The 25,793-nt window shown below is 41.6% G+C and overlaps 2 protein-coding genes across 2 annotated transcripts in view; both read right to left on the reverse strand.

Annotated features, from left to right (window-relative positions):
- Positions 1-3,177: 3,177 nt before the first annotated feature.
- MUSTN1 (musculoskeletal, embryonic nuclear protein 1) lies at positions 3,178-6,752 on the reverse strand. The gene is made up of 3 exons (XM_083869387.1): positions 6,593-6,752; positions 3,742-3,862; positions 3,178-3,521 (listed from the first exon to the last, which is right to left on the reverse strand). The coding sequence occupies exons 1-3, from the start codon at positions 6,599-6,601 to the stop codon at positions 3,415-3,417; spliced, it is 237 nt and encodes a 78-aa protein (XP_083725513.1). The 5' UTR covers positions 6,602-6,752; the 3' UTR covers positions 3,178-3,414.
- A 2,486-nt stretch (positions 6,753-9,238) lies between these two features.
- The window catches only part of LOC310913728 (store-operated calcium entry regulator STIMATE-like), a gene marked incomplete at its 5' end in the record, with an annotated part of 35,490 nt that continues 18,935 nt past the window's right edge, over positions 9,239-25,793 (reverse strand). The window contains 5 exons of the mRNA XM_083869386.1: positions 9,239-13,219; positions 14,467-14,616; positions 15,369-15,446; positions 16,346-16,458; positions 22,802-22,923. Of these exons, the coding sequence (XP_083725512.1) occupies positions 13,103-13,219; positions 14,467-14,616; positions 15,369-15,446; positions 16,346-16,458; positions 22,802-22,923 (580 nt within the window). The 3' untranslated portion in view covers positions 9,239-13,102. The remainder of the gene's footprint in view (positions 13,220-14,466; positions 14,617-15,368; positions 15,447-16,345; positions 16,459-22,801; positions 22,924-25,793) is intronic.

Below are 25,793 nucleotides of genomic sequence, written 5' to 3' on the forward strand. Positions count from 1 at the left end.
AAAGATCCTGCGGAAATATAAGCATCTGTGTTCTCTTCATGCCTGTTTTACAAAGTGTCCATGTGGACAGCAAGCTTCCAGTAGCCTTGGAGTTGCAAGGAGACACTAAAGCAGAGCTCAATAATTTATTACTTAGCAGACATCTACAAGTTCACTGCAAAGAATGTGCTAAGCACAGCCTGGTTTACACAAGGCTTGTTAAACACAAGGCTCATTAATTTACCAGACACCTACAAGTTCACTGCAAAGAATGTGCTAAGCAGAGCCTGGTTTGCATAAGGTTGGTTAAACACAAAGCTTGTGCTTTAAGTAACTCTTTTTAAAAATTAACTTTATTCCTCTCAGGCAGACTGTTTATACTACTTGCAAATGCCATATCCTTAATAGCAAGACATGTAAATATGTATCTTTTAAAAGACAAAAAATTAAACTGCTATACATTTGATTAACTTGTACAACTTGTGTAATGCTTTAATCCCTTAAAATACACATGATTAGACACTTAGTGGCCTAAGAGCTTCAAGAGCCAAAACTTTAATTAAGTGGATGTGTCATCAGTTTTCTAATGCCCATGTGTAAAATCACATGGATGTTAAAGAGCTGCTTTTGCTGCACAGATTTAGGCTCCAGTGTCAGCTCTGACCCTCATATTTTTTAGATGAGGTCCACCTTAAAAGACAGGAAGACCAAAAAAGATGCCCAGTCCTTATTGTCACACTTTGAAGCAGCACAAGTAATTGAACTTGACAACATCCTGGTAATAGAGCTGTTTGCCAAATCCCACTTTTCTGGCAGATACCTTACTTGGCTTCACAGAGTAGAATCTGTGTGGGACACAGAGGTTTCTGTGCTTTGTTAAATCAGCACCAACATATCCAAAGCAGGGTCTGAAGTACAGCATCCCCCTATCCTGCTACCCTGCCTGCACACCTGCAGGTCAGGCCCTTGTACTGCAATAAAGAAAGCAACAACAACATTTTGCCTCACTTGTCCCTCACCACCATTTCCATAACTGTTGAACGACCTCCTTTTCAACTTCTCAACACAGGTTAATTAAGGAGGGTTTGTTAAACCCAATGCAAAGGCAGATCCATTATTATTTTTTCTACAATGATTTTTTCATGCTCTGGAAGGATCTTTCTTGGGAAACAGCTCTGCCAATGTACCTGTGAGGAGCCTGTGCTCCATGGAGAAATTGTGCCCACTAAAGCAAGGACATGGGGTCTGGGCTGCAAATAATAATATTTTTAAGTGAAAAAAAAAAAAAAATGGCAAGGCAATGCACCAAGGCAATGCAATACTTTTAAGGAAGCTTCTATCTTAAAGCCAAAGGATTTGCTGCTGCCTTATGTCACCTCCTCTCCACAGCCTCTCTGGGATCTGTGTGGGCATTGTCACATTTTATCTGTCAAGTGTTTGGGACACAAAAGCCAAATATGATACACTTTGTGGTGCACTTTGAGAGAACTTTGGCATCACTTTTACTTCTTAATCAGATGGAGTCAGAGACAGGGATGTGGCATGAACACACTGAGATCATGCAGCAACAGCCTTGTTTATTGTTTGGCAGTTCTTTTATAGAGTTTTAAAATTTGCTGTGCTTACAAGACAAGAATGGTCAAGGATCTCAGCTCTGCCCTGCTCACTGGCAATGATATCTGGGTATCTGTGCTTCACAGGGGCCGGCCAAGGTCCTCTGTCTGGGTTTGAATCTGACGGATCCTTGTCGCATCCAGGGACTTGTTTACTTTTAGCTAGGCTGGTCGAGCTGGTGTCTGTTAAGCCAAATTATCTGCGCAGCTATAAGCCAGCTATATCTGCCACATAGCCTGTGTAAAATAAAAGTAATTTCTTCAACAAAGGTGGCCTTATCACCCCCCAGATGTGCTCCAGAGACTAAGGGTGTGTGGGAAGCACGGCAGGTGCCCACAGAGGTTCCTCTGTGTCTCAGCACAAATATCCAGCTGAAGGGGAAACATTCTGGAGTTTGGGAGAAAACAGTTTTGATGTTTAATGCAGCAAATCAAGAAGTAATCAGCACTGAAAGAAAACAGCTCCCCTCAAAGTGTGCTGGTGTTGTAGAGACACTCGCTGGGTTCCCATCTCCATAGTAAGGCAGGACATGGAGGCTGGGTCTGGCACCCCACTTCTCACTTGCTCCAGTGGGACAGGAGGAAAAAGCCACTGGGGTACGGGCTGAACTCTCTCAGTCAGTGCTGAGGTACCGAGAGCTCGGCCTCTGCCCTCACAGCTGAGCTGCATGAAGGGAAATCGTGGCATTGCTGCCCTGCAGGGGGTGAGGGGAGAGATATGAGCGGGAACTGTGAAGGGGGGAACCGTGAAAGGGGGAGCCATGAGGGAAAGACCCTGAGGGGGAACCGTGAGGGGAGAGCCGTGAAAGGGAGAGCCATGAGGGAAAGACCCTGAGGGGGAACCGTGAGGGGAGAGCCGTGAAAGGGAGAGCCATGAGGGAAAGACCCTGAGGGGGAACCGTGAGGGGGAACCGTGAGGGGAGAGCCATGAGGGAAAGACTCTGAGGGGGAACCGTGAAAGGGGGAGCCATGAGGGAGAAGACGTGAGGGGGAACTGTGAGGGGAGAGCCATGAAAGGGAGAGCCATGAAAGGGGGAGCCATGAGGGAAAGCCGTGAGGGGGAACTGTGAGGGGAGAGCCGTGAAAGGAGGAGCCATGAGGGAGAGACTGTGAGGGGGAATTGTGAGAGTAGAGCCATGAAAGGGAGAGCCATGAGGGAAAGCCGTGAGGGGGGAACTGTGAGAGGAGAGCCGTGAAAGAGGGAGCCGTGAGGGAGAGACTGTGAGGGAGAACCGTGAAAGGAGGAGCCATGAGGGAGAAGCCGTGAGGGGAGAGCCGTGAGCAGGAAGCCATGAGGGCAGAACCACCACACTGTGCCATGCCGCCACCCTGAGGGCCCTCACCAAGGTGCCACTGTAGGCAACACAAATCTGTTCAAAATCTCCAGGTTTCTGTGCTGCCCCTTTGATCAGCTCCTCCTCAGCTAGTGAGGGCATGATGTGAAGAAACTGCACTGACACGGAGACTGTGTCATCAGGGTGTTTTTTCTTTGCATTTGACAGAAAAAATCGTCGCCTGCAGTGCCAAAGTGCCCACGGAATTAAGCTGAGCCCAAACTGAAATGAGTCACCACAGTGTGCCATGCTGAGTCCAACAACCTTTTTTTATTAAACAATTATAGCAAATATTGCCCAATACATAGAAAGAAAGCATGTAATAAAAATGAACATAGAAGTTTTACTCTTTGACATGAGTATATTCTCTACTTAAGGACTTATAGTGGAAATTATCTACTTGAGTCTACAGCGACTTTAGTGTGGGGAACAGAAATGTTGGGAAATGTTAGAACAATCATTTGGGTGAGACATGTCCAGCTCTACTGTCAGCCAAAGACGCTCTTGGCTGGCTCATCCTTGGGTTTCTCAAAGACTGTTTCACCCCCTGTCCGAGCCCGGCTGAATACAGAAGGTGCTGCAGAGCCCATTTGTTCTTGGGAAAGAAAACCACAAGAGACAATCAGTGAAATGCCACCCAAATCTGGGCAGTAAAACTAGTGTTGCTGAAATACATATATACACATTTGATAAATACTTGACTTGTCCATCAGATGAACAGCAGGCTGCTGTTCCAGAGGTGACCCTTTCACTTGAAAAGGGCAATTAAGTCAATGTTCTACTCTGCTGAATCGCTTCCAATCAAGGAGACTTACCACACTGCCTCATTACTTGGTAGGTTTTGGATTTAATTTCCTGGTTTTTGGTAAGGTTTCCTCTGGCTCCTTTGAGGTCTTCTTCCTTCACTGGAGGACGCTTCTTTTTCACAGGGGCTGGCTAGGAAACAGACCCACAAATCAGTATTTTGTGTTCAAAGCACAGGGAACAAAGCTGCCTGCACCCAAAGGCTACAACATACAGAGTTGCTTACACAATATTTCACCTATTTCAATTCTGAGATTACATACTCAGCTACTTTGGATCTTCCCATAATCACAATTTCCCTGCCCTTCCCAAAATCTGCTACCATTCTTGCTGTTCTGAAATTGCCTTTTGTTGTACAGCCTTTTAAAGAGTAATGGACTGCTTAATTAAAAAAAAATAATTTCTTAGATTTTATCTGACCAGCCCTGTCTGCTCATTCTGCAAGTACTGATTGGTAATTCAAGAATCTGTCCAATATTTGGAATGGAAAAATCACTTTATTACTAAATTAGGCTTGTGCTTCAGTCTACTTACTACTTCTTTGGGAAACTGGTCAGAGACATTCCAAATCTGGACTTACCTTAAATTGGAATAAACACTTGACCCATAGTTAATAATCTTAAATTTAGGGAACAAAAGCATCTGAGCACTCAACAGTGCTCTCTATTGAACACATCTGAAGCATTGGACTTGGAATTCAAAGAAGGAGAAGGAAACCTAATACAGAAACAGATGCATCATCAGGTGGTGCACTGCAACAGCCAAATACTAATCTGTTTACAGTTTATCCCACTACAAGGAAATAGGGATAACATTGCTTCATATCAGCCTACCCCTGTCTTTAAATTAGCACTCCACAGTCAGGCACAACCTCACTCTGAAGGAGCCAACACCGTAAGCATTCCCCTGCCAGTTTATTATTTCATGGACAGATTTTCAATGTCCCACCAGGCAGCTCTCGTGGAGCGATTCAGGGGCACAGGGATATGATTAAAAGGAACAGAAGACCCCTACACTCCAACTCTAATACATTTACACACTAAAAAATCAACAAGAAACTTCTCTGGCCATCACTATATACACAGGGCTCCTGATATTTGGGTTCTGGCAGTGGTGGAATCCAATCAGGCACTTCAAACTCTGCTTGTGAGGCTAAAAACAGTTGTGGAGGGAAGCAAATCCCTCAAGGCCTGCAAACGGCTGGAACAGCGAGTCTCAGGGAGCTTGCAGAGACAGCCATGCATGGCTGGCTCCTGGATGGGTGGACTGGCTCCACGGGAGCCTTCAGCATGTTTTCTGCCTGCTGCAAATTCCTGGGAACGCTCAGAATAGCTCACTGTCAATCCCACTTGCATGTGTGGTGGGAAACAAAACATTCATGAGAGCTCCGGGGAAAACACTCATGAGTAGCCAAAGCAAGTGAGGGGAAAGGGTGGCAGCAGACCCTTCAAAATTCACAACAGCTTGTGAACCAAATGTCCCCACAGCCAGAGAGTCACTTGCCCTTCTGTAATGACAACTGGCATGTGATTGCAACAGTCCCTCATGCCCATGCCCCTATTGCCACAAGCAACCAACCCTAGAAGGAAAAAAGCCCCTTGCTTTATTAAGAGAAATGTGAAATCTCCAAAGGTCCTTCACCCATTATGGGCAACAGACAGTAACTGTGAGGCTTCTTCCCACTGGGACAAGGGAATTCTTGAGGACAGGGTGAGGAAAGGTGGTGCTTGAGATGCACAAAGATACAGCCTGGCTGAGCAGAACTCTTGAATGTCACCCAGTTAGTTTAAAATAAGCCACCTCATGCTTTGATCACAGAGGGTTTTCCAGCAGGACAGTTGCTGTGGATTAGTTGGTCCCAGCTGAAGAGCAAAGCTGGTGCACAGAGAGGTTACGGTGAGCCATGGCCAGCAGCTGCCCCTGTCACAGCCCCACCACTGCTAATTGCTGCCAGAACTTGTGAGCAGGGTTTGCCAGGAGCCATTCCTAGCTGGCACAGGCATGCAGCCTGTGCTTTATCTCCTCCTGTCACAAGTCAAAAAGTGCTACTTTACAAGACATACAACTGGGTTTTAAGTTCCATTTTCTTTGGAGTAAAGAAAATCAGCTGAACTAAGTTACTCTCTGTGGCTGAAGAACTGTGCTCTCCTGTTGCTCTCTGTGCTCCTACTCACCATCCCGCCAATCCTGTAAAACTCTCACGCTGAGGAGAGCCCTGCCAGGCACATACAGCTTGTGTTGCAAATGTAACATTTACCTGAAACCTCACCATTAAGAGCACTTTGAAACACTGATTATTGGGCAATGCATTAAAGACAAACTGTTAGTTATAAAACCAGTATAAATGTTCATTTTATACAAAATTTCAGTCTCAAATATCTTATCCTAACAGTTATAATGTTCAGTCACAGTCTCTTCTCCTGCATGTTAATACACTATGCTTTACACAGTGACATTTCAGCACAGCCACCTCTTCTCAAAACAGAATTTCAGAATCACCGTCTGAAAAAGTGTGTTGGAAAGGCAGAGATTCCTCCTTCTGTGAAACATCCCAAACCAGAGCAGGGGAAAGGATTTTTCCCTTTCTACACAAATAAAAATATTTAAGGTAAACCTGAACATTTTAAAGCTAAATTAATTAACCGTGTAGAGAGCAGCTGCTTTCCTTCTTTACCGAATAACCCATCCCAAGAATGTACTTGTTAAAATATTTAAATCACACAAGTCACAGAGCAGAAAAGCTGAATTCACAAGTTAACGAGAGGAACTCGCTAATCAGCTTTCCCAAGCAAAGCATCCAACCCAGCACCAGGTTTGCCAGGCGCTGCTCCGAGGACGGGCAGCGCACAGATGTCCCCGTACCTGTGACATAACTGCGTGCTCCCTCACTGAAATCCCTCCCAGGTCGTTCCCGACTTTGATTAAATCCAGCCTGTGAGCTCTGCGAGTGACTGTTGTTTTCCCGGACTTATATAGAGCATCCGAGTGAAGTCACGGGCTGGGTCATGTTCCCAAAGCAGCGCCGGGATGATTCAGGTCGAGGGAGGCTGTTGTCGGAGATTTATTCCTGGCGATGACTCGGGCGGGCTGGGCTGACGGGGGCAGGCAGCTGCGGCAGCGGGGCGCGGGGAAGCCTGATCCCTACAAAAACGCTTCCCGGGGAGTCCGCTGGGGCTCTATTTATAGCTTTAAAAGGCAAAATGTTGTTATGCACACAAAATTGACTCTGAACCCTCTTGGGGGAGGGAGGGGGAAAAAAAAAGTGAGCATTGCTTTCCCAGCATAACAAAATATGTGTGCTCTAAAGATGATATAAATCTAATGTCCAAAGCATAACTGTGCCCTGAATCGCTTTTGCACAGGGATCTTCAACTGAAGAGTATTTTGTGTCTTTTGGAGAGTTAATAAAGTATGGTATGGTTTTACCCTTACAGCTCTGTCACTGATCATGCTCTGGTGCCAGCTCTTACACAACTGAGAGAGTAAAATCACTTTCTACTTTCCAGCACTATTAGCAAGTTTAACCATTTCACCCACATCTGTACAGGAACAGCTTACTCAGACACAGATAAATGCTTCCACTGCACTTGCAGCAGTAAAACCTTTCCCAGAACTTTTAATATTTGTTCTCCAAACAATTTTTTTAATTAAGTAAAGCCCTGTCACCTCTTAGCATGAATTCTGTTTTTCATTACTAGGAGAGGTCTGAGTGGGAGATTGTTTCCCTTTTGGTTTTTTTACGTTAAATCTTTACACCATGAAAAAAAAAAAATCAGCTTCTGCAACTGCACTGAAGACCTGCAGAGAATCAAGACTCCAGCTAGGTGAGTTAAATGTGAGAAGGGCAGGCACAGCAGACCTCCAAACACCCACCTTTCACTAGAGAGATCAACTGTTGTAGTGGTAGAAATCTGCCCTGGCCTTTCCTCAGGCTCTGCCAGTGCTTTTAGGGTACGGAGAAGCACAAGAGATCACAAAAAATTTGGCTTCCACTATGAAAACATGACATCAAATCACAGCTCCAGCGCTGTACAAGCAGCACTGTGGGATCTATTGGCTGTGAACTACTCGCCAGGGCCTCCCAGTGCCCAAACTGCCTTCAAGCTGAACTCTTTCCAGGCCTGAAATCTTCTCCTTTATTGGGGGAATTATTTGTAGGCTAAGAAGCAGTTTGGATGTTACGTCCTTAGATATTCCTTAGTTTGATTTTCTATTTTAAACCCATGTCTTAGTAACCACAGGAAGCGTTTCTGCAGAGCAGCAGTGCCCTTAGTAGGCCAACAAAACAGAAGAATAAAACCTTGACTTTAGAAAAAACTATTTTTTTTCTATTGTACAAACTAACAGTTCTCTACTAAGATGTTTTCCTACAGTCCCACAAGCATCGCTATTCTATTATGACAAGAAAATAACATTCTGTGTTGTTTAAAGCAAATATTTAGAATTCAAGACACTGAACTATTATTTTCTCTTCAGCTTTCAAAATTGCTTCAGTTAATTGGTACTGCATATTCCTCAGTCAAACGCAACAGAGTTCATAGCAATTTAATCTGTATAAACAAAATCAAACCACTCAAACCTTGCTTGCCATTTGGGGCAGGTGAAGTGCTTAGAGAGGCAGGCGGCACATCCTGAGGTTTCTAGAATATCCCCAAAGCCTGGAGAGTTCTGTTCTTTTCAGTTACATTTTGTAAACCAGCACTCAACAAGGGGCACAGTCATTTTCTTGCACAGATAATGGACTATTTTTCCTCACAAAGAACCCAGCCTAAATCTACAGTTACTTATATTTTAGAGTAGAAATCCTGTTCACCTGGTTGAGGTCCTTAAGATCTGTTAAATGGGACATGAATGACGATAGAACAAGATGGCTCCCAACAGTGGCTATTAAAAATACAAGTTTTAATCTCCCACTGCAATAGGAATTGTGGGCAACTGCTTTGCTGGAGGAATGGTTCCAACTAAAATATGGCAATGACCATAGAGAATTTAGTGAATATACACACGGGCTGCTACTGTGGTCTCCAAATCCCAGGGAAGATTTCACTTCCCCTCCAGGAAAGTACTAACAACCTCTCGGGGTTAGTAGAGTGAAAATTATACTCTGAATTCCCTATAAGGATGCAGTGCGTATGGGGCTGCTTGGATGTGGTAGGTGGAAAGTATGAAAATAATAGGGAAATGTTACAGAGGAGTTACAGAGGCAGGATTGGGTCCATCCTGTGCAGCTCCAGCTCTGAAAAAACCTTCCTCAGGGAACTGATCTGAGAGGAGCCTGCAAGGATTTGTAAACCTGTAAACAAAATTTGAACAGTGGCTCTTCGTGATCAAATGGGACTTGCCATTAAGGTAAATTAATATACTGAAATTAAAATCAACACAACAGTTTGCAGAATTAGAGCTGAAGCTAAACTCAAGTAGTAGAACCTGCTTCCCACAAGAGCACACCATAAACACTGAAACACAGGAACTCTGAAACTGAACAAGTATAAAACAATTGAACAAATCTGTAATAAGTCAAACTTTATTGTAAACCATAATACAATGTAATTACATCAGATACCCTTAAAAGTTTAAGGTGACACCACTGATTAAACAATATGGTCCAAACAGAGGGCAACAGAACACAGCTGTTGGTTTTGCTCACATTGGCTATACTCTGAATTTACTTACAAACAAACCCCACATTCAGTTTGAGATGGATACCCACACAAGACGAAAACACCTACAAAAGAGTCCCTTTTTTAAAGATACTGCAGTTTTACTTTGTAAAACCATAGTAGTCATTTTCAGTAATTGAACTGGAAACTTCACCTAAAAAAGTTTGCACGCCTATGCTGTAGATGTACTCTGACTTGGTGTGGCTGAATTTATTTGCTTTCACTACTGGTTTCTCCTGTAAAAAGCACAGCAAAGTTGCAAACACGGGTTAGTCAAGCACAGTGGCAGAGATTCCTTGTGATGCTCAGCTCTGAGCAGAGCGGGAGAGCCCAGGCCCCCTCCCCAGGCTCGGCAGGGGTCAGAGCAGACACCTGCCCGAGGGGATCACTTTGCATTGCTCTAATTTGCAACTCAGTTTCTGAGTTTTCCCTGAAGAAAAGCTATAGTACATTTTAGTTAACAACATTAACAGATAGCATTCACCTACTTAAAGTAAGACAAGGGGACCTGAACATACTGAATCCAGACCTTGGAAACCACATATTAGACAACACCAGTGGTTTAAGTTTATGCAGATGTGTCACAGGTCAAATACTAGGAACAGTTAATGCATTTAGGTTGACCATTCGTGGTAAATTCCATCTCCACCAATATTTCTGTGTCTCTTCTCTGAGTTATAATCCCTTTATCTTACTTTGGCATTCACTACATAGCTTATTTTCATTAAACAGAATCCTATTTTCTAAGCACAGCCTGAATTAAACCTTTGCTATGAGTTGTCCTGAAGTACATTTGCCAGGCAGAAATGTGAGTGACAATTGGAGGATAATGCAAATGTGATGTTGTAGTATCGCTACTGGATCAACTCTTTATGAAAGGTCCATTTCAGACTGTACTGCCAATATATTTTAACAAGTGTTAAGACATAGTGAAGCACTAAGCACACACTCCCTTCTCACACATGCAAGACTGTCAGACAAAAGGACTTGTCCTACTTGTAATTACTGCAAGAATTCCAATTTTTACCTCACAGAGAGGAAAACTGCCAATTTTACCTTTTCCACCTCTTTCACAACAATAACAAAGAATGTATAGAAAAAAGTCAGATTTTGTTATTTAGCTAAAATTCTGAATAAAATTATTGTCTTAGTAGAGAAAGTAATTTTTTTCCCCTCTGAAGGTTGCTCCTCCTGTTACTACTGTGGTATTTAAAATACTTCTGTGTCTTTGGATCATAGTGCTTTACTGCATCATCTTGCTAGGCATATCTAGATCTCACATCAAGTGACATTTAAGCACTTAAGACATGAAAAATTAGGCATTCAGAACCTTTGCTATAACCATCTTCAAGAAACTGCTCCGTAGCACTTTATACTGTTTTGTACTTGGTCAATAAGCTTGAGGTCTGCTCAAAACAAATATTTTTACATGATTAAGGCCATAATTTTATACTGACACTTCACAGACTAAACATGAGACTAGAATCATTTTGATAATTGAAGTAACTGAAGGAGGGAAAAGGAAGATAAGATGCAAGCTCGTACAGTTAAATTTGTGTGCGCTGCTCAGTTCTCTCAGCTGGTGAGGACAGCCATGGCTCTGCACTGGGACGCAGCACATGGTCAGTAGCTTTAGTTCCCTATCTGAAATAGAACAAATCCTATGCTAAAAAAAAATAAATGCTGATGACTGTGACAAGAGCCAACCCTAGCTTTTAAATCCCTTTGGAAATTGAGCTGTAGGAGACTATTCTGTTGATGAATTCCTTGAAGTACTGTGCTTTTGGACATCTGCGCCTGCCCAGTGGTCAATATTCAAGAGAAGATGTGAGTCATACAATCAATAAAAAAAGCCCATCCCCCCAAACCAGAGGCAACACTGATTAAGGACATTTCCCCATCCCCACCCCCCATGTCAAAAGAACCTTCCACTGTCATTAGTTTCTAGATTTAGTCTAAAGGAAACACTAGTACTGTAACTTATTGCAGCTATTATGTTTCAGTGCTCAGTAACAAAGGTCAGTGGCTCAACTAAAATCTCAGGTTTGGTAAATATCCCTTTGAACTGGCTGGACAACCTGAGGTGTCAGAGTATCATGTCCTCTCAGCAGACACTGGGAAAAGGGATGCGGGAATAGTGAAAGTAAGCATGGGAATGCACAGTTCAGTATTTACTAAGGCCCAGTTAAGTGGTCTGGATAATAAATCACGTTAAGACCTAGTAAATTTATAAAAAATGTAAAAAGTTTTAAAAAGTTCTGAGCAGTTTTCCAATGAAACTGGTTTAAGGCTTGGAATTTTTCTAGTCTCCATATACTACAACAGATTTGCATTTAAGATCTGTTGTCACCTTTTTGAGACATCGCCTTGTCCTGCACAAGGTTGAGCTAAGCAAGAAAGCTGTCAGAAACAATCATTTAGAAATTATGCAAAGCAAAAGGATGTCACTGAAAACGTGTCTGTTACGTTTCAGACAACCACATGTTCTCAATTATCAGAAAAGACACTGAAAATCCCAGAAATGATGTGGTAACAACTGCATTGTACTCCTTGGAGTTGTTCTTTTCCTACTGAAGGATAATGAGACTTTCTGGAAATTAAATATGAGAAATTTTGTTGTTGTTGCTGTTAAGCACATTAAATAGAAGACTGCTTTTCCAACAAAAACCAGGGAACAGAATTGTATTTGCAATATTGTAGCATAACTGCTTCAATCAGATCACAGCCCTGTACCGTAGGCCCTGTAACAGGAAAAGTCTCAGAAATGTTCCATCTCTTTTGGGTCATTTGAGAGGTATGCACAAGAGACTTGCAGAAACAGAAAAAATTAGACTCATCCATAGATGCTCATTTCACAAATAACTTATCACAATGGATTTTTGTTATACACTAAAGCGCATTTTGTCAAATACGCAAACACCGTCTCCTACTGAAAAAGGTATTTTCAAATTATGTGGTCAAGAGCACACATAGGATGGCATTTTTTAGTGATATTTGGTGACTTCAGCAGTGACAGAGAGCTTTTCCCTTTGCAATCCCTTTGTCTTAAATTAGGAGACAAGGATAAATAAGATTTTCACTACAAATCTTTTGACCTGTTCTGCACAAAAAAGGGAACTGTACCCTTTTCTCTGATAAAGAGAATCTTTAAATACAACTGTATGAAAATATAACTTAAATATAAAATAGTCAGATAGATTTGAGAAGACTTGGAAAAAAAATCTTTGTTCCACCTATTAGTTCCATAGGTACCCGGTAGCAAGTAAACATTTGTACTTAAAAAAATATGTTAAGTTACAGCTTGTAACCATGAACTATTCTGCTCTAGGAATTATGCTGCAAAAGCCAGTTTTCATAATAAAACACATTCCTTTAACACAGTCAACTCTGATGCCTTTTTGAGAACTCCATACGCTGTCCCATCAGGAACGGAAAGTAAAAGATTCTGGATCTGTTTTCTCTGATCTTCTCTGACACCTCCCACACGAATCCTGTGACTTGTCCATTTTCCACATATGATGAGGAGACATTCTTGCATAATTGGTCAGAGTGTTTGTAGTGCAACTGAACTGGAAGTCTTCCAACTGCTTTGCCTTCTGTTGGTAGACCTTGCTTTTAAGTCAGTTGAAAAGGGAGATGCAATTGCAACATTAAACCCCATGGAGAGAAGTTTTTACCATGAAACCTGCAAGTCCACAGGCCAAGGAATGTGTCATACAGGCAGACCAAAGCGATGCTTCTTCTTCTTGATGGGCTTTAAGTTGGTCAGTCTGCACAGGTCCTCCTCGGCGTCTGACTCCTCCATCTCATCATCTGCTGAAATAAGGATCTAAAAACAAATTACAGCTTCTGAGCACATGGAGCACTCACACTCCTTTTTACTTTTAAACTTCTTTTTATGCTTGCAAAGCACCTTTGTGGGGTTGCAGGATTTTTGTTTTAAAAGTTTCATTTTAAGTTAGTATAGGTTTAGTTACCCTGTATGGGCCCCCTGTCCTGGAATTCTTCTCTTATCGTGAGTTGATAAGGGTTTCTATGCCAACTCTGGTCTTTGCCCAGAGACTGTTTCCTATTGGTCCTTTCTCCCATGATGATCCCTGCCCATCCTTTCCAATGTATCCTTCTTCCCTCTGTCCATCACTGGAGTCCTTATCTCCAAGGTTCAGAACCTTCGAGGAGATTTGGCCAGCGGTTGGCAGATCCCCCAGAGACCCCTCCCTAATTTATCTTTGATTTGTTAGTAGTTATGTAACCCAGTTGGCATCTGTTGCTTTGCTTTGTTTTATTGGTTTATAGTTGTATCCACCCCCTGAGTTAATTCTGGACAAAACCCCTTTGCAGCCCAGGCTGGGGTCTCTCTTGAGGCACCGGGGCTGAGGTCAGGGGTTCCCAGGTGATCCCCAATAAACCTTTGTTCCCCGAACCTCCGAGAGTCCCCTCTTTCATCTATACCACGGCCGTGACAGCGAAAGTTGAGGTGCTGCAGAGCCAAAAACCCACACATCAGTTCTGTTGAGGCGTATCAGAGCTACTGGGGGTCCAGCCGAACATCGGGCTGACCAGAGAGAGATACGCACCCCAACAGACCTTATTATTTGCTCATGAAAGAGCTTCCAGAACACAATTAGGATTTACCTGCCACACTATCAAACATCATTGCAGATCCTACTGAAAACCTCCAGTAAAATTTGAAGAAGGATGGATGCATATTAATCTCACTACAGCCACTGACCCTGAAACCAAAGAGCGAGGCCAGAACAGCAGAGGCAGCTTGAGAGTATACCTGAGGTTTTGATCCTCACTGGATCCTCACTAGAAGCACTTGCAGCACAGCTCACCTGTGGTATTTACATACATTACTGTGTCTTCCTGCCCATCTGGAATAAAATTAACTGCCAGAGTGGTACAACAATGACTTTTTCTTTAACTGGTTCTCAACTGCCAGTGCTAGGAGTTACTGCTAGAGGTACACGCTCAGAAAATCAAACCTAAGTTGACAGTGCAACAATGAAATCAATATCAGGAAGGATGAACTGGATTGAAATTGCATTAATTGCAATAATTAACTCTACATACTTCTGATTCTGACTCCTCATGTGATGCTGCTCTCCTGTATCGGACTTTACTTCCATTTCTTGAATCTTGTCCTGCTTCCTTTTCTTCAATTTTAGCTTTTGTCTTCCCTTTCTTCATAAGGAAATTATCTACTACCCAAAACATTAACGCCTGTTAAAAAGAAGGGGAAAGCAACAGTTCAGTTTTCTTCAGAGTAGAGGAAAGGTCCCAATACCGACCAAATGAACCTGACAATGATTCTGAACTGGCCAAAAGCTAAATCTTGTGTCACAGTGTCACATAGCTTATTACACCTTTCAGGAATGCTCTAGAACCCAGCTACTTTAACGCTTTGTGGAAGAGAAGAAAATAAGAAAAACAGTGCCTATTAACAGTGATCACTCATATAGTAACTCTTCACATAGCAAGGCTTTACCAGCAGCTATTACATGCAAGGACACCTACTGCCTCTGGCTCTAATCCCTAAATTCCCGACTGCTGCAGGAGAGTACTTTGGGAAGGATGACTGCAGACTTGCCCTTTTCCTCTGCTCCACCACAGGCCAGCTGCTATTAGCTATGGTCAGACACAGGATACTTCACAGGACGTCTATCCTTACAGCAACTGCTTCCTGAAGCAAATTTCACTGTAATTTTATAATCTCTATGTCAGTCAATCTAATGAACTCATCGGGCCAAAAGGGTCTATGAGGCATTTCTGCCCCTCTCCTGAACCTGGATCTTTAGCTCCATATGGATTTCAGCTTTGTAGAAACTCATATCCAGACAATTTACCTATTCTTTAGCAGCCCTAAAATTAACTTAAGCACCAAGGTACACTGTGTTTTAAGGACTACTGTTAATTAATGAACACATGGCAGAAGGACATCCAAGTAAACATCTCATGAAGTGAGTTGTACTAACGTTAACAAAGAAGGGAACTATCAGCATGACGATTGCCAGCTCCAGCTGGGGGTTCTCTATGGGATTCAGTAAAGCCACCTGTGAAAAGAAAAGGATCGAGTTCAGCTCATAGCAGTGTGTGCACACAACTGAGTTAGGCAGGGAAATGTTCATGTACAAGCTCATGTGACAGAAATAACGCAGATGAACCAAAAAAGGGCAGCTTTGAGAAAAGCAAAGTATTTAGGACAGCTCATAAATTACCACAGATAAGTAAGTGGAGCTGACAAGAAACTTATCTCTGTCATTTTTGTTTACAGAAGTTTGAGGAGCTGCCTTAGAATCATCTTGAACATTTAAGAGCAGCTCCCAAGGAATATGTTGTAGATTCCATCTTTAGGAAATTTAAACAGAGCAGAGTTTTACAAAATACACAGTAAGGAGAAGACAGTTCCCAAAGTAGTCCTGAGCATACAACAGAGCTAACTGGTTTTAATGGGCAGTAACAGCATCACTTTAAATATCTGGTTGCACAGACTCCATCAAAATAAAGATTAATCCAATCAGCATCAATGGATTCACTAATTCACCACAAATTTCTAAAAGTCTACAGTTAAAACCTATCAACAAGGTCAGGCAAAGAAAATTCTTTAAAATACTACAAGAACACAAAATATCTGTAGGCAAGAATTAGAGTTAAGAAAAGAAAGAACCACTTAGTAGTTTCAAGGGTACTTTAGACAAGAAGATAGAATTAAATTTTGGATATTTCAGTTTACAAAACCCCCTCAAAATGCAATATGATATTCCTGGCAATGGATAAAGGTCTCATTAGCAGTATCCCAATTAAACTAAAAGAACATACCACTACTACAGAGTTAACTGGCAATGAGTGTAGACAATCATGATGCTTGAGTCAAACCAATAAACACTACTGGAAATCTTTACAGCTTGCACCTAAAATTCACTTGTCTGTGAAAAGCTGTAAAAACACAAACCTCTTTCCACTGAGGTATAAGCAGCACTATGATGATGATGGTTTTCTCAAATGTCATAATCATTATGTACAGAGCACATTGGCCGATCCAAGCACTGCACTGCAGCGGGTCACCTGCAGGAAAGATGAAAAGGTTCAATATATGCATAGGTGTGAATTACTTCATAGTAAACATCTTAAAAAAGCAGTATTAGAAGAGGCAGCAGAGCAGCTAAATCCTCCAGAAGTGCCTTCTCCAATTCCATTAGTGCTGCTCCTTCCCTTCCCTCTGCCTCACTCCAGCTTTCAAAAAGTATCAGAAATTGAATCTAACAGGACTTTGTCCCATTTAGCAGTGCCTGTGATATGCTCACACTGTTTCATGTAATCTAATGAAAGAAAGACAGATAAACTTTCATTGTGTTTCTCCTCATATTGTTAATTTTGATCCTCTATCACGACACATTAAGTGTCTTAAAGGGGAAAATTTGAGGGAAACATGCCTGGGGAAAATAAATTTCCCTTCAGTCTAAGTAGAATTTAGATTTCCACCATTGTCTTTAGGCTACCTTAAACATCCTTTTCCTCTTTATAAAGTTAGTTACCGTAAGTAACCAATTGAAGCAACAGGTGCAAGAGCTGCTATAAAAAATTTAACTGAATAAAAAATTAGGATCATATTTCAGTTCCAGTGTGAAAGAGTTTGAAATTCTGCTGCACATTGAGGGCAGAGTGAGAACCTGAGTGCATGAAGTTATCTGCCACGACAGAAAGAAGACCACAAATATTTGAACAGGAAAACCTACGCACACTATTAGACTCTCTGAAAGAAGACAGAGAAAGGAAAAGAAGACAAAAAGGGGGAAAAAAGAGGATTGGTAAGCCTAACAAGCTTTGCAGGTGAGCTTGAAGCTGCACTTCACTGGGAAAAAAAAGCAACCTCTGCAGGGGGGTGACAGATCTTTAGTCCTTGTAGGAGCCTCTGCAATCTCTTCAAAGGCAGCTCCGAACTCTCAGCCTGAGGATGAATAATGGGCAATGGAAAATCAGATGCCTTTATGTGTTTGTAATGCAAAATGGACAGTTGCTGCTTCCTTTTCTGGAACACTCCTGAAAGGCTTTCAGTAATAATACTTGGTAATAGTCTGAGACTTAGTGTTTGCTGCTGAAATGCTGCACAGAGAAACTGATATGTCAGACTAGAATCCAAAACAACAAATACTTCCTAACCAAGTTTTACACGATAAGTGAGGGATCAACACTCTACAGTCTGAGAGGAAAGCAATTAAAATGCTTGAATTTTACAATTACATACTGCAGTTACAGCTTCTCTTGTAAAAACCCAAAGAGTTCGAAATTTGAAAGAGAAAACATCAGTAAGTCAAAGTCGAGCAACTGTGATTCTTCTGAAGATACAAGGCCTAAATTAGGTTTGAGAATTTAATTTTAGCAATTAATTTCTATAGTGCACATTTTTATTAGTATTCTCAAGTTTTTCTCACTAATTAATGAATATTAATAAATAATCTAGCTTTAGTTACAGCCTTACTATTGAAATGAACAGTTTATTCTAAAATACTTTCCAATCTTTATTTAATTCCTAAAAGCAAAGACAGTGAAAACAATTTTGCATCTTTTGCAACTCTCAGGAGATTTTATACATCCAAAACCTCTGAAATTCTGTATTAAAAGTGTTGTGCACTCCCACCAATGAATGTTCTGTTCCATGATGTTTGAAGTGATGCTGTTTTCTTCAGGGTGTTTGTTGTGGTGTTTTTTTTTTTTTTTTTTTTTTTTTTTTGTACATGACTGAAATTAGAAGTTGTGTATATTAAATTCCACTTGAGGATTTTTGTGTGGCCTGCTGCACCTACAAAATTATCTCTCAGCTATAATTACAAGTGGGGACAACAGGGATGCTGCCAAATTTGAATTTAGCAACTCTTTTGACAATGTCCCAATAGTATCCTTGAAGAAAGGTGGGAAGATACAGACCAGGTGGTGAAGATACAATTCTGATATGAAGGAAAAAAAGGCTTTCACAGTCAGAATGGTTAAATCCACTGGAGTAGTTAGTTGGGATAAAGGGGTTCTTAAATCCTAAACCATGGATAAATTGAAAACTGACTGGATCATGCCCTGAACAACCCACTTCAGCTTTGAAGTTAATCCTGCTTTGAGCAATAGGTTGGATTATATGATCTCTGGAGATCCTTTCTAACCATTTTTTTCTATGGTTTTATGAGCCATGAAATTCAAGTTATGAACATCACCACACCCAGAATGTGCTCCCAAGAATATTTCAGACATTTGTAAATTCAGAGATTCTGTACACAAACCCAAATTACAACTTCAAAGTTAATGTTGAAGCCATAAAGCTCTATTTTAATTTCTAAAGTCTCTTACAGTCATCTCTTGAATTCTGATTTTGTTCCTACCAAGTATAGAATAATCCAGCAAATTAGTGGAAATCTTGCTACTGCAAGAAAAGCAAATAAAGAACAAAACTGAAAAGTTTTGAATCCTCCGCAGTGACAACTGTAACATCATTTTTGGAAAATGCTGGGAAATGCCAAATTAGTCAATACTTGAATCTGCCACTGCCATCAGCTGCTTTGTAGAAGTATGTTTAGAGACAGTTCTTGAACCAAACACCTGTTACTCCTCTACCCTGTAACTTCCTTCTGTTCTTCAGATCCTGAAAATTTTTTCTTAAGAAAATGCCAACTCATGGAACTGCTCAAAACTAAATTTTAAACAGTTCTGAAGTCAGTGCTACTACCCCACATGGCTGTAAGTAATTTCCCTCTGCATGTGGCAGATGAAGAGCTGGAGGGAAAAGATGCATCAAATACAATTTCTGAGCTCTGCCATGGAAAGGCAAAGCCAAGCAGGATTCAGTTGCCCCTGTATAGTCACCAGGAGGGATTTATCACCTGTTTTCTACTTGCAGCAGCTAAAGTAGCTCAAGACGAAGGCAAGGAGAATGCAGGGAACATTCTTTTCAGTACAGATCATGACTGCTTTTCTCCTCTTTACACACTCAAATAGATTAACTGATTCTGCACTTCCATTAAAATCCAACTTCTGATGTAATGAATCTGAAAATACAAAATCATGGATATGAAGACAAATCCAATAAAATTAAAAATTCTGATGCAAAAAAGCCCTTGAGGGAGCGTCATGGCCCTTTGTTCATAAATCAGACTGCAGTGCTGTTTTGCTGTACAAACAGCCACCATTTATAAATGCTGATATTTTGGTATCCATTCCTTCCTTGAGGCATTTATGCTTAAAAACTATCCTCCATATAAAGAAGAGGCTTTTAAAACCAGCAGGACACTGCTATTTTTGCGAGAGCTTCAAGTAATGAATCACCAGGGATCAAGTAATAGAGCTAAGAAGGGAAATGAGCTCACAGTGAGAACTAACTTGAGACAAATGATTATTTAGGTTCTAGAAACACAAACATCACTCAGTCACAAGAAGAGACTTGTCTGGGGGTGGAAGGAGGGCTCCTGTTTGTTTTCCCACACTTACAAACAAACTGAAATCACACTGATCTCCAAGCTGAGGACTGGACTTCCCTACTCCAGATAAAATGCCCCAAGACTCTGATACTTTTCAGTGAGCCATGGGATAGAGAAGAGAGGAGATGTGTGGAGAAAAGAAGGCTCCAGGGTGACTTTATTGCAGCATTTACCTGAAAGGGCACCAAGAGAGCTGGAGTGGCACTGTGGAAAAGGCTGTGGAGTAAGAGGACAAGGGGGAATGGCTGCCCAATGCAGAAGGCAGGGTCAGATGGGATATTAGGAAGGAATTCTTGGCTGTGAGGGTGGGCAGCTCCATCCCTGGAAGTGCCCAAGGCCAGGTTCAATGGGGGCTTGGAGCAGCCTTGGAGAGTGCAAGGTGTCCCTGCCGACGGCAGGGGCTGGAATGAGATGAGCTTTGAGTTCTCTTCCAAACCAAACTTCTCTGTGATTCTATACTAAACATTCATATATAACTTCAAAATCCCAAGTTCTTAACACACTTCCACAGAACTGCATTTTAGTCTCCTCTTCTACCCTAACTCATTAATTTTAAAAAATCTTAGGAAAAATAAGAGTGTTTTTTGGGTCAAACTGAAAAATTGTAAATAAACTGGCGATAAGAGGGTTTTCACTTCAGGAACAACAGGGACATTTAACAGAAGATGACAGCAAATGATCCAATGCAACTGGTCCTTTCAGAAGGATTTCTTATAGAGGGCCTAACCTTACTGCACAGCCAAAACTAATAACGTCCATCTGCTTTCTAATTCTCTTTATACCAGAAGCCTCTCCCACACGATTAATGGAAATGCAGATTTGCAATATGCTTTAAAATAGTCCCTACAATAGCTTGATTAAAAACCTAACACATGAAAGGCAAGACAGAACATTAATAAAGATGTAGGAAAGAAAGTTAGTGACTAATAAAACTATCTGATACTAGAGAGAACAACTAACAAAAGAGGGTTTATGTAATTTCATACATCACTTATACACACCCAGAGGAAAATACTCAATAAACACGTTCAGGGGTTTAACATCTCCTAATTCAAAGTGACAATACTGGAGCAGCCACAGACCACCTCCACAGCAGAACACAAGTTCATTTGTTGATTTTAAGAGCTTAATTACTGTAATCAGAAATGCCTCATCACTAAAATAAACCCAGGTTCATTTTGAAAGTTAGTAAGGAATAGAGAAATTTCAGGGGAGTGAATATACTCCCCACATCTCCCCATTCACACAGACTGCTTACTCCTGAAAGAACATTAAAATGTGAAAAGACAACAGATTATACACAAAAAAATCCAAATGTCATTAGGAAGAAATAAAACCTAATAACTGACAAGATTACAAATAACTATCTATAACTGTAATAGATACAACAATTTTTTTTTCTCTAAATGGAAACTCAAGTTTTACATGGGCTGAAAGCTGCTCAAACATCTTTAAATGGCTTCAAGCCAAACTAACAATAAGAAAATGGAGCTCTGGGCAAGAGGTCCCACCTCTTTCCTTGCCCCTTTGCCTTCCCTGGGCATTGGTGATTACCTAATCCCTTAGAGACACAAGTCTGGGGACTAATCTGGAGGAACTATTTGTTTTTACATCTAGTGAATTTTTGATTCACTAACTCTATTGTTTGTTTAGCTCTCTTGGTCAGTTCCCTGAAGAGTCAGATATGCACCAGCCCAAGGAAAAGAGTGGAAACACTGGACTGTGGCATGTGGGATAAAAGCAGATAAACAGTGTTGTGGCAATGCTGATTTAAACAGCTTAAGTGGCCGTAAACTGTATCCTAAAAGATACACATTAAATCTCTATAAATCTAACATGCCCTAATGGTATAGGCAGTTATTTCTCCTAAGCTGCTTGTCCTCATCTCTAAACCTCTGACATTAAAGCAAATAGCAATTAATGTTATTTGATTGCAAACTTCTCAAGCTTTTAAAGTGCTCCAATTTCACAAGGCCTTTATTTATTCTTAGTTCTGTCAGCTACTTAGGATCATTAAAACCAAAGAAATCTACAAAACCAAAATCCTACCAGTAATAATTATAAAACTGCTGTGAAAGCTCCTATTTTGTTAGACAAACATTTTTAACTTTCTTAAACTTTCTCCCTCCCAAACCATTGGGTTTGTTGTTTTTCTCTCTGATGAAGACCCACAGCTCACTTATAAGGCAGTTTCTCCTCCCATTCCTGTCTCAAGGAGCTGCAAATGTGATTTCTAGCATGCACACAAAACTTTCATTTTCAGCAATCTGAGAATAACTGTCTAAACAAAATTAAATTATGTTGAGTATGTGTGATACTCAACTGCAGCTGCAAATCCACAACTTCTGCACATCAGTGCACTTCTGTGTAATGGAAGATAAACTCTGCAACTGATGAACTCTTTCACCTGGAAGTGATTTCAGTCTGTCCCTCACACATTTTTCACCAATGACACAGGCCCTACATGCACAAGCTCCAGTGACCATTACTTGAGGAGCAGCACAGGCCATCTTGCCATTCCTCTCTCTGAACGGATGCGGTTGTTTAAAGAGGGCTGGCAGAACTCTTGGTCTGTATCTTCCGACAGCGGCACATGGTTCAGTGAAAGCTTTAGTAGGAAATGACATCCCAGCAATCATTTTTTTTAGAAGTGTTTCAGAGTAAATTTATCATGCTGGTATTTTTTCCATGAGATCCGTCAATATCAAAATTTGTTGACTCACTCCTTAAAAAAATAAATATTCAAGCACTCAGTAAATGCTCAGAGATTTGTTGAGCTTTCTGAGACAGAAGATGCATGCTTAGATATAGAACTTAAAAGAATCCTCATGACAAGTGAAATATTAAAAGAATTGTAAAATGATTTTAGGATGAGTTAACCACTTGCTGAAATACTCTGGGATTCTACCCTGAGAAAATCCCTCCAGCGGCAGAACAGAAACATTTACCATATTCCCCAAAGCGAAGGGACTCCCACTGCTGCCATTCCACGATGCTGCTGACAGCACGGATCCCGACGTAGATCAGCAGCATTCCTAAGGTGGCATCCAGCAAGAAGTTGATAAGGTACCTGGAAAGGAAAAGCAGAAAGGAAAACAAGGGGTCAGGGTCAATTTTCTACAGGTTTGGGGGATTTTTTTACCATGATTGATAGAAGATCTGTAAGTACATTGAGAAGCCAGAGTATTGAAAACAACCATTTACCCACTTCCGTAATTACACAGAGAGCTGAAAATTTACAGAATCACAGAATCACAGAATGTGTAGGTTGGAAGAGACCTTCAAGATCATCAAGTCCAACCCAGCCCTAACACCACAACTAGGTCATGGTATCAAGTGCCACATCCAGTTTCCTTTTAAACACGTCCATGGATGGTGACTCCACCACCTCCCCGGGCAGATTATTCCAATATTTAATCACTCTTTCTGTGAAAAACTTCTTCTTAATATCCAACCTATATTTCCCCTGATGAAGCTTAAGACTGTGTCCTCTCGTTCTGTCAGTTGCTGCCTGGACAAAGAGACCAACCCCCAGCTGTCTGCAACCACCTTTCAGGGAGTTGTAGAGAGTGATAAGGTCACCTCTGAGTCTCCTTTTCTCCAGGCTAAACAACCCAAGCTCTCTCAGTCATTCTTCATATGGCTTGTTTTCCAGTCCCTTCACCAGCTTTGTTGCCCTTCTCTGGACACGTTCAAGCGTCTCAAGGTCCTTCCTAAACTGAGGGGCCCAGAACTGGACACAGCACTCAAGGTGTGGCCTCACCAGTGCCGAGTCCAGGGGAAGAATGAGCTCCCTGCTCCTGCTGGCCACACCATTCCTGATCCAGGCCAGGTGCCATTGGCCCTCTTGGCCACCTGGGCACACTGCAGGCTCATGTTCAGCCACTGCTGACCAGAACCCCCAGGTCCCTTTCTGCCTGGGCACTGTCCAGCCACACTGTCCTCAGTCTATAACGCTGCAGGGGGTTATTGTGGCCAAAGTGCAGGACTCGACATTTGGACTCATTAAACTTCATTTTGTTGGACTCTGCCCATTGACCCAACCATTCCAGATCTCCTTGCAGAGCCCTCCTATCTTCCAAGTGGTCAACACATGCTCCCAGCTCTGTGTCATCCGCAAATTTACTAATGAAAGATTCAATACCCTCATCCATATCATCAATGAAAATATTGAACCGAACTGGCCCCAGCACAGACCCCTGAGGAACACCCCTGGTGACTGTCCCCAGCTGGATACAGCACCATTCACCACCACTCTCTGGGCCTGGCCATGCAGCCAGTTCCTGACCCAGCAAAGAGTGCTCCTGTCCAAGCCCCGGGCTGCCAGCTTATCCAGGAGTGTGCTGTGGGAGACAGTGTCAAAGGCCTTGCTAAAGTCCAAATAGACAACATCCACAGCCCTTCCTGCATCCACTAGGCGGGTCACTTGGTCATAAAAGGAGATCAGGTTGGTCAAACATGACCTATTTAAATAGTTTTAGCAGTCTCAATACTTTTTTTCTGTCCTTAAAGATCCCAAAACTTTCTAAAAATAGTTATTTTCTAATAATTGGTCACCAAATCTGAGTTTTAATTAACGTTTCATCAGTCAAACACTGAAATCACGACTGGGTGTTTGCAGAGGAATGTCGGCAATGCCGGGTCTGCACGAGTCCCGCCGAGGCCACAAGAGGCTGCTGTAAGCCCGCAGCAGGAAGGCAGCAGCAGGAGCCGGGAAAAGAGAGGTGCCAGCACCTGTTCCAGAGCCAGGGAGGGTTCCTGGCACACCAGGGATGCCCGGGATTCCCCAGAACACCGAGATTCCCGGTGCTCACCCCACACTGGGCTCACCTCAGGATATGCCCTTAACCCACAAGCCCTGCTGTGCTGCTGCCAGGTGAGTCTGGACACACTTGCAAACTTAGGAAATATTTTTCCTAAGATAGATTTTTGTTAATGCCATGTGATATTTTTTCTGCTATCAAGAACCTGCACCCTTGTCTGAGAAATTATCCAGCTCCACACTGTAATTTCTGTTATCCTGAGAACAGTGAACAACCTCATTCTAACTTGTTTTGTGTCATGTTACACTTACATTAAAAATGGGAATTGAAAATAAAAATATATAGATGCAGGAGAGAATGCACATGTCAGTAAACCCTTTTTTTGAAAACACAGTACGAAGTTATTTTTAATTTTAAAATACTGTAATACATTATCGTGCTTTAGCTTTAAACACTGACAAATTTTGACATACTTTTGTTACCTCACTTTGAGTTATGAAAAATGGAATGAAAGTAACTTGCACCTAGCAGTTTTTACACCTATCAGAAAATTCTTAAATCTATAAGCAAAGAAAACCTTAAAATGATGCCTAGTATTGTTGAAACTGTCATAATTATAACACAAACTTTACAGTCAATGTGCTAAAATAAATGCATTTTACCTAACAAAATGCTCTGTGGGAAGAGAAAAGCAGTTTTCTTGCACATTTATACCATGTAGGAGTACAGAAGGAACCACAGAGGAATAAGGGATATCAAACTGGCTTGGGCAGCAACAGAAGCACGTTCCTTAACTGTGTGTCTCCTTTGTTTACCCAAGAACAAGAAATAAGCAGATGCCATCCAAAGGAACTGGATGGGCTCTAAAAGGCAAATTAGTGGGCTTTTAAAAGTAATTTCACAGCTTTCATTACCAGCAATGTGTAAGCTACTTTGAGCATGAGCCTTATCAAGAACAAACCCAAACAATTACCATTTGCTTCAGGAGCTCCTGTAAAGAGCCTGTCGGGGTCTTAGTCATAAAATCTTTAGGTTTAATCCACTACAGAGAAATGCTTATCTCTTTAGTCACACTGCTCCAAGCATGACATTGCAGAATTAATTTCTGTACTAACTGCCTGGCTACTGAGCAAGATTTCCTATTTTTAACAAAATGAAAATAATACTGCAGCAGCCA

The sequence above is a fragment of the Zosterops lateralis genome (genome assembly GCF_965231275.1).
Source record: "Zosterops lateralis genome assembly, chromosome: 11".
NCBI lineage: Eukaryota > Metazoa > Chordata > Aves > Passeriformes > Zosteropidae > Zosterops > Zosterops lateralis.

What these genes read in the sequence shown, in the direction of transcription:
- MUSTN1 (XM_083869387.1), bottom strand. An exon ending in CCAAGTAATGAGGCAGTGTG is followed by an intron (nt 3,522 to 3,741) that starts GTAAGTCTCCTT and finishes TTCTTTCCCAAG; the next exon opens with AACAAATGGGCTCTGCAGCA.